Source organism: Corythoichthys intestinalis, chromosome 19 (genome assembly GCF_030265065.1).
Source record: "Corythoichthys intestinalis isolate RoL2023-P3 chromosome 19, ASM3026506v1, whole genome shotgun sequence".
NCBI lineage: Eukaryota > Metazoa > Chordata > Actinopteri > Syngnathiformes > Syngnathidae > Corythoichthys > Corythoichthys intestinalis.
Window position 1 is genome coordinate 11,857,903 of NC_080413.1, and position 15,232 is coordinate 11,873,134.

The 15,232-nt window shown below is 35.4% G+C and overlaps 1 protein-coding gene and 1 long non-coding RNA gene across 3 annotated transcripts in view; one reads left to right on the forward strand and one right to left on the reverse strand.

Moving 5' to 3' along the window:
* Positions 1–1,272: 1,272 nt before the first annotated feature.
* Positions 1,273–7,478, forward strand: LOC130908032 (homeobox protein OTX2-like). Of its 2 annotated transcripts, XM_057823630.1 has the most exons (4): positions 1,273–1,379; positions 4,975–5,079; positions 5,147–5,298; positions 6,334–7,478. In XM_057823630.1, the coding sequence occupies exons 2-4, from the start codon at positions 4,983–4,985 to the stop codon at positions 6,964–6,966; spliced, it is 882 nt and encodes a 293-aa protein (XP_057679613.1). In that variant the 5' UTR covers positions 1,273–1,379; positions 4,975–4,982; the 3' UTR covers positions 6,967–7,478. The 2 variants fall into 2 exon arrangements, with proteins under 2 accessions (XP_057679613.1, XP_057679614.1); XM_057823631.1 differs by lacking the exon at positions 1,273–1,379 and having other exon boundaries at positions 4,877–5,079.
* An 886-nt stretch (positions 7,479–8,364) lies between these two features.
* LOC130908033 (uncharacterized) overlaps positions 8,365–15,232 on the reverse strand; it is a 29,462-nt gene continuing 22,594 nt past the window's right edge. The window contains exon 3 of the long non-coding RNA XR_009061564.1: positions 8,365–8,808. This is a non-coding gene — a long non-coding RNA (uncharacterized LOC130908033). The remainder of the gene's footprint in view (positions 8,809–15,232) is intronic.

A 15,232-nucleotide genomic window follows, 5' to 3' on the forward strand; every position in this document is an offset into this window, starting at 1 on the left:
TTAATAGCATGTGTAAAAGATACTTTTGCTCCTCAGTGTAGACATTTTCAGAAGTTAGATCCAGGAGAAACGGTTTAGGGGTAAACTCTTAAGACAACAAGCAGTGCAGGCCATAATCGATAGCATTGTCACAATGTCACAGTTGGCCCGCGGGTCGTAGGTTGGAAACCCCTGCTCTAGTAATTAAGGCAGTTTGAAGTGCTGTGATAAAGCCTGTAAGAAATCAAATATGTATATTGCTAACCGAATCAGCCACACTGACAAAAATTTACCTCCATTTACTTTTTGTGAAAATAAGCAAGAATGTCAGTTTGTATAGTCAATCTTGTTCAGCAACTTACCCAAACAGCAGCACCTGCAAAAAAAAAAAAAAAAAAAAAAAAAAAGGAAAAAACGCTAACATTGTTAGTTCAATCATTGGTAGCTAACCAAAACAGCAGCAACCATACTAAAAGACAAATTGTGATGATGGTTGATTTAAGGCTTTAAAAAATGACTTGGAATAATTACTTTTCAAAGTATCTTGCCTTTGGGGGTGGAGCCATGAAGAAGAAGGCGGAGTCCGGCTCCAAAAATCTGTTAAAAGATAAAAAGCTGTTCATTTTGATTGCCAAAAAAAAAAACAATGTATGAAATTATTATTAGTATAAAAATTTGTTTAGAACAACCCAAAAACCTCTGCATTTTTTGTCATAAAAAATATGAATCGTATTACATGAATAGAAAAGGCCAGTAAGTTTTAGTTGAATATTTTGTTTTCTTAAACGTTGTCATATCTTTTTTTTTTTTTTTTTATCTTAAGACAAATATTTAAAAAATATGAATAATGATATTACTTTTGTGCTTTTGAATAAGTAACCAATTTAAAACATATACTGTTATTCAGACTTACGTGCATACACATTCCAGGCCTTCAATGGAAGAATGCTTACTCATATAATTCATAAATCACCTAAAAATCTAAAATATAATGATTAAATTGTCAGTATTAACAGGTATTGACGCTCAAAATTATACAAACAGCTGTCAGTATATAAACAAGCAAATATTCACCCTAAAAAAATCTTTATTTTTCTCAAAGCAAAACATTTTTCTCATTTCAAATGCACAAAAACAGTCAAGAAACCATTTTTGCAACCAATATTGCAAAAGTATAAACATTGAATTGTATTTAAACTAAATCAGTCTATAAGCTTGCAGCGCATCTTTATGCTCTACTGTCTTTTTCTCTTCTTTCTATTGGCTCCCCAAAATCTCTCTCTCACTTGCTCTTTTTTAGTGTGCATAAATAGTGAGCATCGCCAAGTGTTATCCGCTTAGTGAGCGGAAAACTGGAATCAAGCAGAGGGGAGGAGGCCCTTGAACGCATCTTCGTAGAGGTAAGTGCAGGATGAGTTGATTTTGCTATTGGGTTTTTCACCCCCAATGGTGGATGAGCAGGGGAAGAAGAAGAGGAGCAGAAGGAAGGCGGGAGGAAACGCGGGGAGTTAATTGAGGAGGCGTGGGGATTTTTTTTTTTTTGTTTTTTTGTTTTTTTTTTTGCTCAGGAAACTTTTCAGTGTTGACGCGCCTCAAGGCAAAAAGGCATTCAAGCGCTTAATGGAGCACAAGTTGAGATAAAAACAATTGAGGATGTCGACCAAACTAGTAGTAATGACTTTCATAGAGATAAAATCAGTTAAGCTTGTATGTCTTCCATGAGAAAAATACTTCATATAGGTTTTGCAGGCTGTTTAAAAATAAAAATAAAAAATTATATATATATATATATATATCAAGAAGAATTCAAACAAATTAAGAAAAAATATGTTATAGTTAATGCAAATTTTGAAGAAAAAAAAAAAAAGATCAGGAATACTTTTCACTAAAAATCCAAACATTTTCTAAACATTTTGAATAACTGAAAAATCTAATTATAGTGGCAGATTTTACGGAACACAATATTAATTTCAAAATAACTGCTGCTTTCAAATGAGCTCCACTAGAATTCTTAATTTAAAAAAAAACAACAACACCAAAAAAAAAACGTTATTTCCAACATATTCACAATAATATTATTATTAGTCAAACGGGTGCATGTGTCAGTTGTTATGTTGCATATTGGGGGGAGTGTTTTTTTCAGGGGGGGTGTTTGGGTGTGTGTATGCTGTCTGGCAGTCAGCTGGTGTGATCAACACAATGCTACTCTTTGTCTTGTGTTGTGCTGATGAAAAAAAAAAAAAAAAAAAAAGCGGACATGTGCGATAAAGTGAATATAAAAATTCTACACACCCCTGTTCAAATGTTTTCATCATTATATATAAAATTAGATTATATTTGTTTCAAAAGCTTTTGTAAAATTAATTTGATTCTTATTTGAAATGACCTTTTTAATTGAAGCAAAAACTAACAATATGAACGTGGTTTTAAAAATGGTCATAATTAACTAATCACATTCAAGCTCAAGTTAAATGGGTGTCAGCATACACTTGCCATCTTTTAAAGTGCTTCTGATCACCCAACACACACACACAAATTCAGCAGTTCTACTCTGGTTTTCACCTTTCTTATATAGCTAAATTTTACAAATCAAGATTTTATACCACCCAAAAAAATTGTCATTTGAGAAGGGTGCGTAGACTTTTTACATGCACATATACTGTACTGCATATACATTGAACACCCAGTAAACCCCCCTCCTCCTCTGCACGGCGTCTCCCTAATCAGGCCAACGCGTGCCACTTGGATTAACTCGTCAAAAAATCATCTCTACTCGTAGCAAGCCAATAATAATTAAGTCTGGTATTTATGATTATTATTGAATGGATGCGGAGCAACTGGTGGTTCAAGAGGAGGTGGGAGGAGGAGGAGTGCAGTCTGGTTGGGGGTACACGCCCAAAGTGACAGATTGCGGCGTCCGTTATTGGCTCTATTAAAAAAAAAGGATTAAAAAAGGATTGGGGGGGGGGGGGGGTACGGAACAGGGGAAAATTCATAGTTTCATACCAGTTTATTTTTTTCCCCTTATGAAATGTATACATAAATATATGCACTGTGGTCTGTTGTATATTGTTTTATCTTAGGACTCATATTGTTATTCTTTTCATTTTGTGCATGTGATTATTGCACCTTCATTCATTAGGGATTTGCTGACAAACAATATTCTTGGCATGTCACTTTTTTTTTTTTAAACTTGATTTTAGTATACGAACATTTTTTGTTAACCCCACCCAAAAAAAGATTGTCACTAATAATAACTCGAAAAATGTTTAGCAGCCACAAAGCAATAATCACGATTTGTTGTGAAATATACGTGTATAGATACATAGAAATCAACAAATCTTTCATATTTAAAAGCCAAATTAATCATTTTGTTAATTTTAACTGATGGTTTTTTTTCTATAAATATATGAAATATACAAAATAAATATATGCACTGTGGTCTGTCGTATATTGTGTTTTATATTATGACTCACATTCTTATGATTCTTTTCATTTTGTGCATGCGACTATTGCACTTTCATTCAATAGTGATTTGCTGACAAATTATTCCTGGCATGTCATTTTTACTTGATTTTAGCACACACATTTTTGTTTTTGTTGAGCCCCTCCTCCCAAAAGTTTCTTACTAATAATAACTCTTAAGATGTTTAGACTTACTGAATCAGATACAAAAGCGATAATGATTATTTGTGATATATACGTATATATAGAAATCAACATTTTCTTTATATTTAAAAGCAATTAACCGTTTGATTTCAACTGACCTGTTTTTAGTTTTTAATTTTTTTTGCAGTCACTAATATTAACTTTTGAAATGTTTAGACAACTGCATTATCTATAATTGCAATTATTTGTTTTATATATATATATATATATATATATAGAAATATATATATATATGAGAAATATATATATTTGAGGAAAAGTGGCATGAAAAATGAATGAATGAATGAATGAATGAATATATATCGATATATATCTGTTGGGCATATATCTATGCCACAACAAAAATTATACATAATTTTGGATTGGTATACCAATCCTATATATATATATATATATATATATATATATATATATATATATATATATATATATATATATATATTAGTGACCGCAAAACATTGAAAAAAAAAAACAAATTAAAATTAAAATCAGGCAAAAATGATTAATTTGGCCTTTAAATATGAAGAAAAACTGAAACCCAAAACGAAAAAAAAAAGCGTCAATCCCCTCGTTTCTTTAGATTAAGTACTGCCTCCTAATCAACACTTTGCGATAGTCTCACCTTCCAAATCTAATTACCGGGAGCAATTCATTAGGAGATGAGAACGAGGTGGTCTGTCAGGGTGGGGTGTGGTGAGGTGGGGGCGTGTTTGCCTTAAACAGTGTCGATATGATGTCAGAATTAGCCCAGCTTCTTCATTACTGCCCCCCAAAGTTGTCCTTCGTATTGTAATTGGGCCACATTGACATGTACGGCGCTTTTAATGCAAACAAATACAAAAATCGGGAGGTAAAGTTGGGGGAGGAATGGCGGGGGTCTTCATTGTATCTGAATGGCGCAGCTCAGTTTGCAGCTTTTGTCCGCAACTTCTTATTGTTATCAGCGTTACTTATCGGTCAACAGTGAGCTTTGTCCCCGCAAATGGCCCCCCAATCAGCTGCCCATTTAGCTGCGGCCTAACCTGTGGGTATATATGTTAATGCGTGATGGGGTAAGGGGGGGGATAAGAGGGGGAGGGGTGCATTTTTTTTTAACGACAATGTTTTGTTTTTAGGAGAGGAGTGTGTTTTGGGGGTGGGGACAGACAGACAGACAGACATGCAGCTGGGAGGGAGGGGACAAGGACAGGGGGGAGGCGAGGGGTTTAAGAGCCCCTGCACACGTTGGGGACCCTCACTTATTTTGCGAACCTCTATCATCATTGGAACTATAGCAGGATTTAACATTTTTCCCCCAAGTTTGATCGCATTTGTTTGGGTTAACAGTCGTCATCATGATGTCCTACTTGAAGCAGCCCCCCTACACAGTCAACGGGCTGAGTTTGTCTGCCCCCGGGGTGGACCTGCTGCACCCTTCTGTGGGATATCAAGGTAAAAAAAATCATTTACAAGCATAAATGATGCGTTGGTGTGGTTTTAATCGTGTGCATGCCTGCAGGGACGCCGAGGAAGCAGAGGCGGGAGAGGACCACATTCACCAGGGCCCAGTTGGACGTGCTGGAGAACCTGTTCACCAAGACCCGATACCCGGACATTTTCATGAGGGAGGAGGTGGCTCTCAAGATCAATTTGCCTGAGTCCAGAGTACAGGTGAGACCGGAAAAACGCATGGGAGAAGAATTTTTTTTTTTTAACTTATTGGCTGCCATTGACGGCGCTAGACGTCCAATCCATCACAGTCAAAATGGATAGGACGTCGAGCGCCGTCACTGGCACTTGAACATGAGCTTTTACATCAGCCAATTCTTCCAGTTAAAATAAATTACGGTTTACCATTGTCCAAAAATATGGATATATATTTTAGGACTTATTGGGGTTCATACCACAAGAATGTATTTGTTGTTATTAATCATTATTATTTTTCATTTTTATGTGACTATATATGACCCAAAATGTGATTTGTAGTCACTTGCCTTATAAAAATGTTTATATAAAAATGCTATTCAGAGGCTTTTTTTTTTTTCATTAAAATTATTTTATGAAGTAGTCTAATTCAGTGCAAAGGGTTTTCAATAGTTGTTAAAATTTTAACCGAATAAAAAAAATATTGCAATCTATGTCGTTTCTGTATGAGTTTCCCCTACTAAACGTTTTTATTAATTTTGATTCTCCGTATATGACCCACATTATTAAATCTAATTGCTGTGGAAGTGGGTTTAAGCAACATGTTCATTAAATGAGTAATGAGTATAAAATTCAGAGGTCCACTTTGGTTTTTACTGCTGGTTTCGCCCTATTTGCATAGCTTTTAAATATAGAGTATGTTTGTTAGTGGTTAAACTCTAAATGTTTTGTTTATTATACTCATTTTTATTATAAGATAATTTGCGTGTTTAATATATTAATTTGGAGTTGGATAGTTGTGACCTATACTGTTTGTTCTGCACATATGCATACTTTTAGTTGAAGGAGCTACCTGAATAAATCATATAGGTATGAAAAATATGTAACAAACATTTTACACTACATATTTATCATATATTTGGGAGGGGGGGGGGGTTAATGTCTAACAGACTCTTGACTTTTTCGTTCCTAAGTGTAAGACCCAAAACAAAAAATTTACATTTCACATTTCAATGGAATGACTTTTTTTTTTTTTTTTTTTTTTTTTTTTTTTTTTTTTAGGTTTGGTTCAAAAATCGAAGGGCCAAGCATCGCCAACAGGCCCAGCAGACCCAAAACGGAGCACCGAGCAAACCGTCTAGCACTAGGCCGGTGAAAAAGAAAGCCTCTCCGGTCCGGGAGGCCAGCTCGGACAGCGGGGCTAGCGGTCAATTCACGCCGCCCTCCAACGCCTCTCTTCCGGCCGTGAGCAGCGCAGCGGCGCCGGTGTCCATCTGGAGCCCGGCTTCAATCTCCCCTCTATCCGATCCCATGTCCACTTCCTCGGCTTCCTCCTGCATGCAGCGCTCCTACCCGGTGACGTACACCCAGGCCACGTCGGGCTACAACCAGGGCTACACGGGCTCGTCATCATACTTCCCCGGCATGGACTGCAGCTCGTACCTCTCACCGATGCACCACCACCATCAACTTAGCTCCGCCATGAGCCCCATGGGCAACGGAGGCAGCGGCGCGGTGTCCAGCCACCTAAACCCGGCGTCCTCGCTCTCCTCGTCGGCGTATGGCTACGGAGGTACCGCGGACTGCCTGGACTATAAGGACCAGACGGCTTCGTCCGCATGGAAGCTCAACTTCAACGCGGATTGTTTGGATTACAAAGAGCAGCAGGCGGCATGGAAGTTCCAGGTTTTGTGATGTGACTTCCAGGCCCCGGAGGACCCAGCCAGAGGCGGCCGGGGGACTCTATTTCTACCTCGGGCGGACAAAGCAGGACTGCGGCCTCTTTTTTTCATATGAGAATTCACATCCAACTTTGATCAAGAACATGGAAGATAAAACGCGAGCAGAGTCAAGAGTTAAACTCTTTTTGTGGGGTGGAAACTTTTAACTCCTTCCTTAATGTGATCAAAGATGGTGTGAGACCTCTGACATGGATGCACTACTTAATTTATAAGAAACGTGTTAAAAAACAAAAGACAATCAAACCCCTCCCTTTATTTTTGTCTCCCACTTTTCTGTTTTCAATGTTATACTAGATTTTCTTCTTTTTTCTTTGCTATTTTTGCAAGCAGCTGTGAATTTCTCCACTGTTGAATGATAAATTATTATAGTAAAAGGGGAATATGCAGCTGTACAAAAAAAAAAATCACACAGGACAATAAAGAATAAACATGAGCCAACTTGCATGTGTACATACATTTGCTGTTTTTGCTTTGTTTGTCACCTATACCCTTCTTTGCATAATGTATGAGAAAAGACACTATTATAATTGCAAAGTTAGATTTGTCATGTTTATAAGAAAAAATACGGTTATAGGTGTAAAATCGCAACATACAAAAGCTGCAGTATTCTTTATAAAAAAAGGGAGACTTAAAAATAGATGTTATGTAATTGTGTTTTAAATATATATATATATGAATATAAAGTTGTAAGGCAATTAAAAAATAGTAATAGTATTAGGAATAAGTACTTATCAGTTCAATTCATCGGAAAAAGTAAAAAGTTTACATAAAAGTTGTAAAATTAAGAAAGAAAAGCTTTACAGATACATCACAAAATTCAACAAAAAACAGTTTTTAAATCATACAGCATATACTTACCTTAACTTCTCACCCCAAATCTCAATTCAATCAATTCGAGAGCTGATTAATTGATACAATCGCTTCCATCTGCTGCAGGGATTTAGACTTTATAGCGGAGCCGTCTATGTGCGGATTAAAGGCGAGGAGAGGCATGGCGCTATCACTCTAATTAGGACGAGAGGACTGCTTTGTTGTCCGTTTGACCTCCAATTAGCAGCAAATGATACATAGACGTCTTTTACACAGCAACGTTTGTATCACGCCACTTGACTGCAAACAGAGGTATGAAAATGTCAATTTAGGAACGCACGCAAAAAAAGGTCTTCTTTCCTTTACAACTTTATGAATAAAGTTGTAAAGGAAAGGTCCTCTTTACAACTTTATGAATAAAGTTGTAAAGAGGACTTTTTTTTTCTCAACAAAATGATAGTCATGAAAAAAAGTTGAGTGAGAAAAATGTACTGAGAACAGAAGAAAATCATGTCAAATCCTTTGACAAATTTAAAAAGAAAAACAAAGTTATGAGAATAAAGTTGTAGTCTTATGAGGAAAAATCCGTAATGAGAATCTTCATATTATGAGAAAAATCTTAGTTATAAAAATTAAGTAGTGACATCATAATAATATGTAATATCTAAAAAAAAAAAAAAATTTAAAGTCAAGAGAATAACGTAACATTTAGAAAAAGAATAAAATGATAATATTCATGAGTCATGAAGTCATACATGAGTCATACAGTCATGAAGTAGTAATATTATGGGAAAGTTTATTATAAGTTTGCACAACTCTTTACCAATTGACTAAGGTTAAAGCTTATTCCCTCTTGAACGCAAAAAAACCGACATGAAGTACTCCAGCTCACAGACCTGGCCAACTTGCCAATCAGCGACAAGGGCTCCACTACGTTGTACATCAACGGCTCTCATTGACAAGTCCAAAGTTGTTGTTGAGTCAACTGAAAAATAGAGAATAAGAAGTCATTCAATGAAGAACACAAGAACGACATACCAGGACATTACGTTAATCTTCAAGAACCGTTTACTTACAGTACTCTAAAAACGCTAAATGGATCTCATGTGGCATACTATTGCCATACATTCTAAAAGAAATGTAACTTCTTTAAGAGCTTATTAGAGATCACAACAATGTAAATCATGATACTCAACGCCCATATTGCGCAACTCTAATATGCATTTAGAACAGTGTTGTTCTAAAATACGAAAATATTTAGTCAACAAACACTTTTTTAATAAAGACAAGAAGACGGTAACGAGCTGAAACGTGTTTTAAGGGAATAAAACATAACGAGACGAATGCCAGTTTTCCTCTGACGAAACGAGATGAAAAGTTGCAAGTTTTTGTCACATGTTCATAATGTGTGATATTTTATGTGTAGTTAGCCTGCATTGTGGCAGTCTCTGGTTATGTCACTCGTGACATGCTGCGCCGCCCATTCCTTCCCGACTCACCAGAGTGTCGTTTCCAGTCTTGGACTTGGACACACGGTAAGATTTGTTTTATTGGCCAGAGAAAATATGCAATGTTGCTTTAGCCTTTAAAGGTCTGTTCTGCATGATCATAACACACTAAATTTAACTCGTAGTGTTAGCATAGCGATCATGTTAGCATTGGGCTAATGCTAACAGCAAGCATCCTCTTAAACTCCCGGACAACTTTTTTTTACTAACAGCTCGTCGCATCAAGATAGGTATAATTAATTGAAAATAATGTACTGTTTTCCTGCTGAGTTTTTATGATCACCAAGTTGGCGTTGCCCTTGTAGTTTAACGCTACAACATGTGTTCTTCTCTCAATGTTAATTCGAAATAGTTGGTCACCGTTATTCATTTTTGGAGTAAGTTTTTTTAATTTTAAAGACGAGCATATTTTTAACAAACGTCGAATAAAATTAGACGAAATTAATCTTGATTTTTCAACAAAAACAAGACGAAGACATACAGTACACATTTTGAGATGACTAAAATATGACTAAGACTGATAAGCATTATCGTTGAAAAGACTAAGGAAAATTAAAAGGGCCGATTTAGAAACATACTTTGTATCACCACTGTTGAAAGCTCCAGGAGCAACCAAACTAGACATCAAAGTACGACATCTTGGCTCAACTTCAACAGGTTGCGATGATAAAATGGCAGCAGAAAGCAGAAAGTCACGAGTGGTTCTCAAGTAGCAGGACTAGGGAGGAATCCCCCCACCCCAACTAGTATCCATTGGCTTTTAATTAAGCACAAGCGCCACCAGAGGGGCCATATGGACCCGCCAGACGCGCTTCATTAATCCCCCGCTCGCTTGTGAGCATGTCAAACAATAAAGTAGAAGAGCGAGCCTCGGAAGCTTCTTTTGGCGGTCGCGTTTTTGTTTTGTTGTTGCTTTTGTCCCGGAGGCCAGGCTTTCCCAAGCGGATCCACTTGACCGCGGGTCTGGGAATTCCGCGCCGGCTTCTCGAAGGCCTGGAGGGTTGCCTGCACTTGACTGTCTGACTTATTGAGTCAAAATTTGGTAGCCTGGGCGGTGAAGATTAGCTCAAATTGACAGGAAACATTGTAACTATATTGAAAGGGATAATTTAAGGTTGTAGAAAACAGCAGATAGCTGAAATTAGTATTGCATTGTTATATTGCAAAGGTCTGTTGTTATGTTTATCGGCATAATTTGATATTGATATCTTTTTTCAAGGCCAATTATTAGTCGTCATAAAAGCTGACAACCAATATTTGCGCTGGATATTTATTTGCACTAAATATTGATGAACAACAAGTCTTAAAAAGTTAATGAAAATTTAAAACCCCCCCTACACTTTTCTATTGTAAATAAATTTTTCCAAAATTTCAAAACAAATGAAATGTTATTCTTCAGATAGCTTTAATATTAATGTGTATATATATATATATACATTAAGGCTGTCAAAATTATCACGTTAATGGACGATAATTAATTTTTTAAATTAATCACGTTAAAATATTTGACGCAATTAACGCACATGCCCCGCTCAAACAGATTAAAATGACAGCAGTCCACTTGTTACTTGTGTTTTTTTGTCTCCCTCTGCTGGTGCTTGGGTGCGACTGATTTTATGCACCATGAGCATTGTGTAATTATTGACATCAACAATGGCGAGCTACTAGTTTATTGTTTGATTGAAAATTTTTACAAATTTTATTAAAACGAAAAATTAAGAGGGGTTTTAATGTAAAATTTCTATAACTTGTACTAACATTTATCTTTTAAGAACTACAAGACTTTCTATCCATGGATCGCTTTAACAGAATGTTAATGTTAATTCCATCTTGTTGATTTATTGTTATAATAAACAAATACAGTACTTATGTACAGTATGTTGAATGTATATATCCGTCTTATCTTTCCATTCCAACAATAATTTACAGAAAAAAATGGCATATTTTATAGATGGTTTGAATTGCGATTACCATTTTTAAGCTGTGATTAACTCGATTAAAATTTTTAATCGTTTGACAACCCTAACATATATATATATATATATATATATATATATACACAAAAATAATTTTAACAAAATATTTGAAAGTCATTAGAAGCAAAACTGAGTCAATTTAATCTTTTATCAGATATCAGAGTAAAAATCAGATGCCAATACGCATCAAAATGCTGCACTGTACATCAGAATAATCGGTTCATCCTTACATTAAACTAAACTACCATTAAAGTTGTTGAAAATAGCTATACAAAGTCGAGTAGACAATAATGCTGCTTTCATGTGGTGTCGTTAATATCGTAAATACCACTTGTCTGGTCGAAAATTGCATGTGGTAATTTTTTTACTGGAGAACTCGAATTTTATTATGATACCCAAGTTTCTGAGATGGGTGGACGTTTTACATTTCAAAACGGCGGCACGCGAACAATAAGTTGTGAATGGTAAGAAAGGTACCGTCAATTTGCGCGTTTTTTGACGCAAGCTATATAACTTAGTATACACATTTATATATTTTTTTGAACCATGTGTTTTAGAAAACGTTGTTACAAACAAAAATGTATATAAAAATATAAATAATATATAAGCTTGTTGAAATAGACAAATCAATAGGTCTAAAGCAGTTTTGCCCACGCAACAAACTAAAATGAATACCTAAAATATATTCGTATACATATTTTTGATACGACAAGAAAAGTACATGAACGTACCGGTAATTACCTATTAGAAAGTGGTAAGCATCATCTTTCCCAGAGTATGTGAAGGCAGCATAAGACACTCACGACTTTGTCTTCCACACAACTACACTAATTTTACATTTTCCTGTAAAATTCACTTATTATAATATTACAACTTTTTCTCATTGGCTGTAAGGTATTATTAATCATTTCAATCATTATATTTTTTTCTATATCAAAGTTTATGTTGTGTTTTAAAGATCAAATGCACTTTCCTATGAAAGCTACAGGCTAACAGAGGCATCAATTTACTTATTTCAGGCCTTTTTGCATTTGTATATTATTTTGTGTATAAGTCACGACCCTTAAGTAATGACTTAATAAGTCACATAAGTGAGGTCGATATTTGTATGATAGCAAGGATAGGCGCGACATGACACATCAAGAAACGTTAAAAACGGATAATTCCTCCCATTAGGTGGGAGTCCGGGGGGTAGACTGTTATTATGATGAGATCAGCTGTTCGGTGACAGGCGTGTGACTTTGTTTTTGTGACAGAAACAAAAGAAAGGAGTGAAAGTAGACTGGGGCAACTGAGCAACTGTCAAAATTGTGAGTAGCAGCAGTCGTGTTAAAAAGCGAACGTGGGAGCTAAGCGGCCATTTTTGCCGCTGAGAACACAACTGTAGACTATTGTTATGCATAAGTATGTGTCCTACATTCTATCACATATCAACACGGCAGCGCATACATAATTCATCTGCGACCACAACAACAACACTGCTGCTCCACTTGTGGAATCTCATTTGAATGATTAAGACAATGGCGTTCGTGTGCCCATGTCAGACAAGCCGTTGATGAAATGCGCCTGCTCGAGACACAAAATGGCAGCCGGGGCTTCAATTAGCAATTTACTGGACGTTTACCGCTATACTAGCGTATACAACAGACAAGTTAAGGACCGTTAGAAAAGAAGGGAGTAATAATGGATTCACGAGTGGAGGAAAATGAAAGGATATGAAAATAAGGAGTTGAAAACAAGAAGTATTTATTTATTATCACAAAAATATATATAACAAGATATGAGAAAGCAGTTGTTATATGTAATGTCACAGTGTATCACAAAAGTGAGTACACCCCTCGAATTTCTGCAGATATTTAAGTATATCTTTTCATGGGACAACACTGACAAAATGACACTTTGACACAATGTGTCTGTGTGTAGCTTATATAATAGTATAATATAATATAATATAATATAATATAATATAATATAATATAATATAATATAATAAAAGTTCATTTATTTTCCCCTCAAAATAACTCAAAATATAGCCATTAATATCTAAACCCCTGGCAACAAAAGTGAGTACACCGCATGGGAACTATGTATATCCCTAAATGTCCAAATTGAGTACTGCTGGTCATTTTCCCTCCAAAATGTCATGTGACTTGTTACAGGACCTATTCAATCTCTGCAGCAATGCTGACAGCACTCCTGTAACAAGTCACATGACATTTTGGCTATATTTGAGTTATTTTGAGAGGAAAATAAATTAACTCTTATTATATAAACTGCACACAGATTACTTTTCATTGTGTCAAAGTGTCAGTGTTGTCCCATGAAAAGATATACTTAAATATCTGCGAAATGCGAGGGGTGTACTCACTTTTGTGATACACTGTAACAGTTGACTGTGATGTGACTGTGACTGACTGTGGTACTCCCCAAGGTTTCTCGTTTTCTCCCTAAGACTCTGGAGTTTTTGGAGTTTTTCCTTGCCGACATGGAGGGTCTAAGAATGGGGGATACCCAGGACTTGAATTTATTTATTCATCTTTGTTGCTTCGTCTGCTGTTTTTGATTGTGTATCATATTGCCTCTGCAAAGCCCTTTGAGACAACATTTTTGTGATCTAGGGCTATACAAATAAAATTGAATTGAATTGAACTGATGTGTTTGCACTTTTACACAAGTAAAATTGCAAAGGAAAAAATTATTGTACAGTATTCTGTAAGAAAATACGGCTTAAAGTTACAAGACTTTCAAAAGAGAAGCTGAAATTTGCGAGATTTTGAGAAAAACAGAATGAGAAAGGGAGCCCTGTCATGCGAATAATAAGGGAGGAAATAATGCTGAGGGCAGAAATATTTTCACGAAAAATGTCATGGTTTTATGTCATTTTTTAAGAGCATAAGAGCAAATTAATTGAAGATGTAACACTATAAGATAACAATGATCTTACGTGAATACGATCATAACTTTACAAGAATAAAAGATATTACGAAACAAATATGCCCCCCAACTAATGTTATGAAATGAATGTCAAAATTTTAAAAATGAGCAAATTATTCTAACCTTAAATGAGCAATTAGAACAAGAGAAAAGCTAACTTGTAAAAAAAACAACAACAAAAAAACGGCTATATAGGATAAAAAATTGAAATCTTTTTATAAAAAAATGTACCATAATACCATCAAAACTAATAAATAAAATGTTGCAAAGTATTTTTACATCATCTTTCAGTCTATAACCATTTGTCAATTGTCTTCTCTTACCACTGCGGAAACGTTTCGATGGTAAAAATTTGTTGTTTTTTTTCAAATTAGAACAAATAAATCTCAAAAGAGGCTGTCTTTACCTAAAATCCACTTTAAATACACTATTACATAAAAGTTGAGGCAACTTCCATTGAGTTATTGAAGTTCAGGGTTAATATAATAATATATAATAATGCTAGCTGTAAGCATGCACTTAAAAAGTATTAAAATCGGATTACAAGGTTGAAAAAAATCCAAAATATGTAAAAAATATAATAAAATTAGTGCTTCATAAAAAGCTAATGCCTTGTTAATGGTTCCTTCTGTCCACTTAGCCTAAATGCAACAAGGGATTATGAACTATTTGCCAATGAAGCGCTCCCGCATTTCCAACGACTGACTATTGGCGGTCGGGTGCATAACATAAATCTTCTTAAAAAAACACAAGAGTGAAAAGGTTTAAAAACAGATTACATCAAGATAAAGCTCAAAGTCACATCCGTAGCCGGGGGTGTCAAACAGATGCTAGTGTTGAACCTACTAAATTTTTGTGTGCTTAACAAACACAAACCTGTTGACCAAAAACGATGAAATTTTCCTATTTTCTCCATCAAACAAATATATATTTTTTTAGGTCACACCAGTGTTTTGCGCAACCTCCTCAACCGCCAAACTATGCTGCATGC

Excerpts from the sequence above, each read along its gene's own strand:
- LOC130908032 (XM_057823630.1), top strand. The coding sequence starts at position 4,983 with ATGATGTCCTACTTGAAGCAGCCCCCCTACACAGTCAACGGGCTGAGT. Across the intron at positions 5,080-5,146 it reads CCCTTCTGTGGGATATCAAG|GGACGCCGAGGAAGCAGAGG; the intron begins GTAAAAAAAATC and ends GCATGCCTGCAG. Across the intron at positions 5,299-6,333 it reads TGCCTGAGTCCAGAGTACAG|GTTTGGTTCAAAAATCGAAG; the intron begins GTGAGACCGGAA and ends TTTTTTTTTTAG.